Source organism: Pelmatolapia mariae, linkage group LG3_W, assembly GCF_036321145.2.
Source record: "Pelmatolapia mariae isolate MD_Pm_ZW linkage group LG3_W, Pm_UMD_F_2, whole genome shotgun sequence".
NCBI lineage: Eukaryota > Metazoa > Chordata > Actinopteri > Cichliformes > Cichlidae > Pelmatolapia > Pelmatolapia mariae.
This window is the reverse complement of record NC_086229.1, coordinates 14965520-14974658: the sequence shown is the minus strand read 5'-3', so window position 1 is coordinate 14974658 and position 9139 is coordinate 14965520. Positions and strand designations below refer to the sequence as shown.

Below are 9139 nucleotides of genomic sequence, written 5' to 3'. Positions count from 1 at the left end.
GAAACCCGACCGAGCCTCTCCGCCTCCCCGTGTATTGTTGTTACGCACTGACATAGCGCTAATGGTGGCGCTAAGGGCAGAAGCAGGTAGGGTGGTACTCTTCAAATAAGCCATTCCTCTGCAGATGATCTGTTAGCTGTTTGACAACTACTCTTTCAAGGATTTTTGATATGAAAGGAAGGTTGGAGATTGGCCTGTAATTAGCTAAGACTGCTGGGTCTAGAGATGGCTTTTTGAGTAAAGGTTTAACTACAGCCACCTTGAAGGCCTGTGGTACATAGCCGATTATTAGAGATAGGTTGATCATATTTAAGATTGAAGAATTAATTAATGGCAGGACTTCTTTGAGCAGTTTTGTAGGAATGGGGTCTAAAAGACACGTTGATGGTTTGGAGGAATTAATTATTGAAGTTAACTCAGAAAGATCAATTGGAGAAAAAGAGTCTAACTTAACATCAATGGTACTAAAAGTAGCTGTAGATAATATTACATCTGTGGGATGATTATTGGTAATTTTTTCTCTAATGATAAAAATTTTATTTGTGAAGAAGTTCATGAAGTCATTACTAGTTAACGTTAAAGGGATTGTTGGCTCAACAGTGCTCTGACTTTTTGTCAGCCTGGCTACAGTGCTGAAGAGAAACCTGGGGTTGTTCTTATTTTCTTCAATCAGTGACGAATAGTAAGATGTTCTGGCTTTGCGGAGGGCTTTCTTATAAAGCAGCAAACTATTTCTCCAGGCTAAATGATGATCCTCTAAATTTGTGACACGCCATTTCCTCTCCAGCTTACAAGTTATCTGCTTTAGGCTACGTGTTTGAGAATTATACCACGGAGTCAGGTACTTCGGATTTTGGAAGCCAATTGAGTCTAATAACAGATTACATGCCATGTTGAGGCTTTCATTTTTAGCATCTACATGGATGTTAAAATCACCCACAATAATTATTTTATCTGAGCTGAGCACTAAATCAGATAAAAAGTCTGAGAAATCAGAGAGAAACTCTGTGTAAGGCCCAGGCGGACGATAGATGATAACAAGTAAGACTGGTTTCTGAGTTTTACAGCTGGGGTGGACGAGGCTCAGCATCAGGCTTTCAAATGAATTAAAAGTCTGTCTTGGTCTTTCATTGATTAATAGGCTGGTGTGAAAAATTGCTGCCACTCCGCCCCCTCGGATGGCATTATTCAGTCTTTTAATAACATTTCTTATCATTTCTATGCCATTGACATTCAGCCTCATCAGCTCAATAGGCTATCCACCCTAGTCCACTGCTTAAATCAGGGGACTGATTCACTCTGTAGCAAATACTTTGTCTTAAACACCAACAAGACTGAGACCGTGATCACAGCTCCTCATGAACTACAAATATAAAATTGGTTCTTGCTTCTTTTTGTTCAACTTTAAGTCCAACATTCAAAATCTTGGTGGAATATTTGATTCTTCTCTGGGCTTCAACTCACATATAAAATCTGTCTCGTTCCTGTTTCTTTCATTTCAGGAACATTTCTAACTGTGACATATGGTCTCCTCGGCTGAACTGGAAAAAACTGTTCATACATTTGTGTCATCGTGTTTAGATTATTGTAATGTCCTGTTTACCAGCCTGGACACATCATGTCGTTCTCACCTCCAACTTATACAAAATGCTGCAGCCAGACGACTAACATGTTCTAACAAGCGAGCTCACATTACTGCTATTTAATCTTCTTTATAGTGGCTCCCAATAAATTTCAGGATTTGTTTCAAAATTCTTGTTTTAACACACAGAACACTAAATGATCACGTCCTCGATTATTTATCTCAACTTCTTACAAAATATATGCTGCTCGTTGTCTCCGTTCACGGACTCATGATGTGTTAGTTGTTCCCTGTACACGACTAAAGACTAAGTGTGACAGAGCCTTTCAGTCTGTGGCACCAAGGCTGTGGAACAGTCTGCCTCCACAACTACGTTTAGTCCACTCTGTGGATTCTTTAAAAAAGCTATTCAAACGTTTCTGTTTTACAGACTTTCTAATGACAAACATTTTATTGAATTATTATTTATTTATTTTAAAACTACCTGTTTGTTTTACTGTCTTATTGAATCTTTATTTCCACTTAATGTTCATGTTTATTTGAGCCTTTTGTGTGAAGCGCTTTGTGACCGCTGTGAAAAGTGCTTAATAAATAAACTTTAATTACTTATCTCTGAAAATCAATCAATCAATAATCAAACAGTGAGTTTGTGCGTTTGAGTTTGTGTGTTTCAAAGATGGAGGCCACGCTGCTCTCAGAGGACTGTGTGTGGTTGTGGTAAACGTGTGAGCTGCTGCTGCTTCTTCCTCACATGTTTGATATGTTTCATGTTTCCAGCTGATGCTGATCACACTAACCTTAACATCACAGACCATCCTTTGGTTCTTCTTCTGTTCCTCTGAAACTTCCTGTGTGGTGCCTTTCAAATTAAAAGCCCTCCCTGACTGTACAGACTGGACTGTGCTGCAGCTGGTGGAGACAGTGTGTAGGTGTGTTGTGTTTGATGGAGGACTGAAGTGTGTGTCCAGCTGAGCTCTCTGTGTGCTCATATATACAGATGCTGATAAACACATGTTTGTATTTGGACCCTGTTACTGATCAGGACCTGCTGTGTGTTTCCTGTCCACAGGTCTACAAAGAGTCGCACTTCCTGCTGTGGTTCAGATGTTCAGCGTGTTGCTTTGTTTCTCACATGTTGGCTCCACGGTCTCTGCTGCTGTGGGCTGATGTCATGCAGCAATACAGCTGCTGAACATCTGGCCTTGTTTTGCTCCATCAGCAGATATTTGACTTTTAGATCACATGATATTTGCATGCAACCTTCAAACACGTGTGGAGAATTCATTATTTCTTTGAGAGATTTTTTAGTAAATAACAGAAAAAAGAAAGTAAGAGAAAAGCAAAACTTTAATTCTATAAAGAGTAAAAATTCCACACACATGTAACTCACCACTGTGTGAACATCACAGGGGAGAAATCGTTTCTCTGAGTCAGAGATGAGTGTCAGTAACACAAAAGTAACACTCAGTGTCATGCAGTGACTTTTACACAACCAGATCAGATGAACCAAGTCACACTAAAACATGCATTTTGCTGCACTATTTACACTTATTTCTTTTCTTTCTGCTCTTTTATATATTTTGTAAAACCACAAAAATATTTTATATCAGCAGCAATTTTTCTCAAACTGCTGCATCACAGCTTTCATGCTCTGACCTGCATGTGAAATGAGATAAAAGCTCTTTATTAGTAACTTTGTCAGGGCTCAGTGTGTGGGCAGGCAGAGATGAGCATCCAAACGCAGGACTCGAACACAGGATTGTAACTCAAAACCTCAGCTTTGTTGCTGGAGAAAACAAAACATGAACTGAGCAAAGAATACTGGTAACAGAGAACTGAAACACACTGGCATAATCTGATGGTACGACACGACACCGAGCACGGGAAAACACAGGGCTAATATACACAGAGAAGTAATCAGGGAATGGACAACAGGAGGGAGACACAGCTGGGAGAGATCAGGGCTAACGAGACAGGGGGAACAAAGCTGCACACACTAACATAAGACAAAGACTTTCACAATGAAACAGGAAACATGAATCACTACTCAAGGACACGGACTCAACAGAGGCGGACAGAAAATAATACATGAAACTCAAACAATACATGAGACCACACTTCCAAAAACATGGATAAACAGAAACATGAAGAACAATCCATTATTCAAAATTAAACCAAACCATAACAACTTAAAATACTGGGTCCAACGGACCCAGAACCGTGACAGTACCCCCCCTCTAAGGGCTGGCTCCCGACAGCCCTAAACGAAAAAAAACAGAACAAAACCAGAGCACCAGGCCAGGGCGGGCGGAGGGGGACCAGGATGGAGGGACAGAAACCAAACAAAAAACAAGGAGCAAGAGTCCACGAAAAGTTCAGGGGGCCGACCGTGCGGACGGCAGCGACAGGGAAACAGTTCCGGGGGCCGACCGTGCAAACAGCACCAGCGGCGGCGCAGACAAAACAAATCAGGGGGCCGACCGTGCAGACGGCAGCGACGGGGAAACAGTTCCGGGGGCCGACCGAGCACACGGCAACAGTGGCGGCGCAGACAAAACAAATCAGGGGGCCGGCCACGCGGAAGGCAGTGGTGGCAACAGAGCAGGTCCGGATGTCGGCCGCGATGCCAGTGGCAGCGACGATCTCTCTCAGGAGGCCGGCCTCGACGGCCATGACGCCCAATTAGAGGCCTGGAAAGCGGCCGGCAGAGGCGAGGTGTTACAGGACGAGCTGGAACCGATGACGGTGCGGCAACCGCAGGACCAGACGAGGCCGGGCCAGACAAGGCCGGGCCAGACTAGGGCAAAGGCGAAGTCACGGCTGCGGAACCTGGCGAGGGCAAAGGCGAAGTCACGGCTGCGGAACCTGGCGAGGGCAAAGGCGAAGTCACGGCTGCGGAACCTGACAGTGGTGATGCTGCAGGCGACGATGTGGATGCTGCAGGCAACGGAACAGGTGGTGGCTGAACGGACTTCCCAGAACCGTCAGCAGACATGGGGATGTGCTGGCTGGGTCCCCCAGGACCCTCAGCTGACGAGGCGTGGTGCTGGGTAAGCTCCTCGGGCCCTCCAGCTGACAATACTTGAGACTGGCTGGGTTCTCCCGAACCCCCAGCAGACGAAACTTGAGGCTTGACGGGCTCCTTGGGCCCTCCAGCCAACGAGGCAGGACGCTGGTTGGGTTCACCTGAACCCCCAGCTGACGACACTTGAGACTGGACGGGCGACTCGGGCCCTCCAGCTGGAGCAGATGCAGGGCCAGAGGCAATAGGGACCCCTGGCTGAGGGTGAAGATGAGTGGCTGACTGAGCAGATGACAAAGCTAATGATTCCTCTACCAACTGAGCTACGGGTGACTGAATTTGAAATGAAAGTGGTGGAGGAGTTGGCGACTGGGCTGCAGGCCGGGCGGCTGACTGGGCTGCAGGCCGGGCGGCTGACTGGGCTGCAGGCCGGGCGGCTGACTGGGCTGCAGGCCGGGCGGCTGACTGGGCTGCAGGCCGGGCGGCTGACTGGGCTGCAGGCCGGGCGGCTGACTGGGCTGCAGGCCGGGCGGCTGACTGGGCTGCAGGCCGGGCGGCTGACTGGGCTGCAGGCCGGGCGGCTGACTGGGCTGCAGGCCGGGCGGCTGACTGGGCTGCAGGCCGGGCGGCTGACTGGGCTGCAGGCCGCTGCTGAGCAGGAAACACAGGAATCTGAGCTACGGGTGGCTGCTGTGCAGGGGACACTGGACACTGAGCTACAGGTGGCTGCTGAGCAGCTAACTGAACTGAAGGGGGCTGCTGGGCAGCTAGCTGAACTGAAGGGGGCTGCTCAAACATAATCCCAGACTCCTGCTGGGACTGTGAATGCTGGCGGCGCATCCGCCGCTTCCCTGTAGAAATGGGCTCAGGGCAGGCAAAAGGTGACGTGGAGAAACTCCGCTGAGGCGGCTCCTGCTGTGGTGTGAAAATGACTACTGCTGCAGTCCATACCACAGGAGGGAATGGAAGTGTGGTTGGGTGATGATGGCGAGGGTTGCATCTCTTCTTTAAAGGTGGATCGAACGACTTGGCGATGAACCTTGGCAAAAAAGGCTGCTGACGTTGAGAGCACCAAGTGGCAAGGGCCTCCAGGAGAGCAGCTGAATCCTCCTTCCCTGGGCCGCCCATGCCAAACAGTTCAAAACTTAGCCTCGCTCTTGGAGCTGTTATTATTTGTTTGAGTCCATTTATATTTAGAAAACTGATAGTGGAGGCAGAGGACGACAAAAAATTATCAAAAAATACCACCTCCAGCTCCCTCTTGTAGGGGCTCGCGGCGTGGATTATCCTCCAACAGTAATCCCATAGCTGCGCGAGATTCTCTCCCTCAGAGGTGAAGCGTTAGTCTGCTGGATCCATACTGGTCGCGTCGTTCTGTCAGGGCTCAGTGTGTGGGCAGGCGGAGATGAGGATCCAAACGCAGGACTCGAACACAGGATTGTAACTCAAAACCTCAGCTTTGTTGCTGGAGAAAACAAAACATGAACTGAGCAAAGAATACTGGTAACAGAGAACTGAAACACACTGGCATAATCTGATGGTACGACACGACACCGAGCACGGGAAAACACAGGGCTAATATACACAGAGAAGTAATCAGGGAATGGACAACAGGAGGGAGACACAGCTGGGAGAGATCAGGGCTAACGAGACAGGGGGAACAAAGCTGCACACACTAACATAAGACAAAGACTTTCACAATAAAACAGGAAACATGAATCACTACTCAAGGACACGGACTCAACAGAGGCGGACAGAAAATAATACATGAAACTCAAACAATACATGAGACCACACTTCCAAAAACATGGATAAACAGAAACATGAAGAACAATCCATCATTCAAAATTAAACCAAACCATAACAACTTAAAATACTGGGTCCAATGGACCCAGAACCGTGACAAACTTTTACAACTTCTGGCAGGTTAATGTCTGAACTTTGGAGTGAAACACACCCTTAGTTACAAGAAATAACACCACTGTCTGTAACAAAGTGAATCCACCTTAACACCACCTGTGTGTGTGTGACTGCATTACACTCCCACTGCTGGGAACCTGAACAAGAACCAGAACAAAGTCTAAAATAGAAGCTGACAAACAGTTGCACCACCGAGTGACACTTTATTTTATAAACTTCACAACAGGTTTCATGTTGTGACCTGTGGAGGTGAAAAGACGCAAAAACTCTTTTATAGTTTTTGAGCTACAGGCAGGATTGAAACACACCTTAGTTAAAAGTTAAACAGCAACATTTTTCTCCTCCCCTCACGTCACTCAAATGCGACAAACCAGGAAACAGGAAGTTCTTCGTCCTCAGTAAAGAGAGACGCACAGACGATCAGACTGAGTTCAGACCAAACTAGCAGCTTCCTCTGAGTGAGTCCAGCTACAGGAGAGAAAAGTGGAAAACTCCAACACTGCTGCTTCAAGCTGCTGACGCTCCACACACTGAATGTGAGTTTGAGCAAAAACACGACTCAAAGGAAGTTTCAGTGAAGGTAGTAGAGGAGGGAGGGGAGCCAGGACTGACTGTACTTCCTGTCTGCTGTTTTCAGCTTCACTCACAGACTCAATGGCTTCCAGATCAGAGGAGGATCTCTGCTGTCCGGTCTGTCAGGAGGTCTTCAGAGATCCTGTTATTCTGTCATGTAGCCACAGCTTCTGTAAAGACTGTCTGAAGAGATGGTGGAGAGAGAGACCAACACACGAGTGTCCAGTTTGTAAGAGAAGATCTTCAAGGGAAGAACCACCTTTAAATCTGGCTTTAAAGAATCTGTGTGAGTCGTTCTTACAGGAGAGAGATCAGAGAGCTTCAGAGACTCTCTGCAGTCTGCACTCTGAGAAACTCAAACTCTTCTGTCAGGACCATCAGCAGCCAGTGTGTGTCATCTGCTGTGCCTCAGAAAAACACACCAATCACAGATTCAGACCCATCGATGAAGCTGCACAACAACACAAGAAGGAACTTCAGGAAACTCTGGAGCCCTTAAAGAAGAAGTTAAAGGTTTGTGAAGAAGTTCAAGTGAAGTTTGATCAAACAGCAGAACACATTAAGGTCCAGGCCCGACACACAGAGAGGCAGATTAAGGAGCAGTTTAAGAAGCTTCTTCAGTTTCTAGCAGAGGAAGAGGAGGCCAGGCTGGCTGCACTGAGGGAGGAAGAGGAGCAGAAGAGTGGGATGATGAAGGAGAAGATGGAGGCTCTGAGCAGAGAGATAGCAGCTCTTTCAGACACAGTCAGAGCCACAGAGGAGGAGCTGAGAGCTGAAGACGTCTCATTCCTGCACAACTACAAGGCTGCAGTGGAAAGAGTCCAGCGCTGCCCCCTGCTGGATGATCCACAGCTGCCCTCAGGAGCTCTGATAGACCAGGCCAAACACCTGGGCAACCTGACCTTCAACATCTGGAACAACATGAAGGACATGGTCTCCTACACTCTTCTCATTCTGGACCCAAACACTGCTGGTCCAGATCTCATCCTGTCTGAAGATCTGACCAGTGTGAGACGACGAGGAGAGAGGCAGCAGCTTCCTGATAATCCAGAGAGGTTTGATTCTGCTTGCCTTGTCCTGGCCTCTGAGGGCTTTAACTCAGGGACTCACGGCTGGGATGTTGAAGTTGGAGACAGTACATGGTGGATACTGGGTGTGTTAGCAGAGTCTGTGCAGAGGAAGGGAGACATACGGTCTGGATTGTGGGGAATATTTTTGTGTCAAGGTAAATACTCAGCATGGTCACCATCAGCTCCTGTCACTGCTCTCTCATTCCAGAAGAAGCTCCAGAGGATCAGAGTGAAACTGGACTGGAACAGAGGAAAGCTGTCGTTCTCTGATCCTGATACTAACACACACATACACACCTTCACACACACTTTCACTCACAGGATGTTTCCATACATTAACACTGATGGTAAAGTGAAGGTGTGTCCATTGAAGGTGTCAGTGTCAGTGGAGCAGATGAGTTGAGGATGATGATGTTTCTAATGTTGTTTCCTGTCAGTGAAGCTGTTAAACTGCAGCTGTCCTCCTGCTGCCTCGTTGTTCCAAAGCTCTTTGTTTCTCTTTTAGTTCTCACTGTTTCTTTCTGTTTCTGCTGTCCACCTTTTCACATGGAAAATCATTTCACTGTTTCTCACTGAATGACTGCCCAAACTAGATTTGAAATTCTATCAAGTTTCTAATCATTACAAGTGATTCATGTTTCTATTTGATGTGTGTAAATGGAGATGATTTAGTTTGCTGGGTTATGGACTGACATGTGTTGAATGGGAGGAGCAGTTTGTTGTTGTCTTCTTGTCTGTTTATGACAACAATAAATATGTTGTTGAAACAATGATTCATGTTTAACTCCATATATGAAATGTTTCTGATAATTGAATTCTGTTTGATTAAAGACTTTCTTCATGACACAAATGAGATTTCAGTGTATTAATAGAACTAAATAAGCTCAGAGTTGAAAGGCTGGAGTATTATGTACGTGCTTCACTGTCAGTATCTTCAGGGGGATTCAAAGGGAAACATCAAACTGCTGTAAT

The 9139-nt window shown here is 46.6% G+C and overlaps 1 protein-coding gene across 1 annotated transcript; it reads left to right on the top strand.

Moving 5' to 3' along the window:
- Positions 1–6903: 6903 nt before the first annotated feature.
- On the top strand, positions 6904–8743 carry LOC134624248 (E3 ubiquitin-protein ligase TRIM35-like). Its single transcript, XM_063469210.1, has one exon. The coding sequence runs from the start codon at positions 7179–7181 to the stop codon at positions 8568–8570; it is 1392 nt and encodes a 463-aa protein (XP_063325280.1). The 5' UTR covers positions 6904–7178; the 3' UTR covers positions 8571–8743.
- The last annotated feature ends 396 nt before the right edge of the window (positions 8744–9139 follow it).

Bases quoted from the DNA above. Each gene is read 5' to 3' on its own strand.
- LOC134624248 (XM_063469210.1), top strand. From the start codon at position 7,179: ATGGCTTCCAGATCAGAGGAGGATCTCTGCTGTCCGGTCTGTCAGGAG.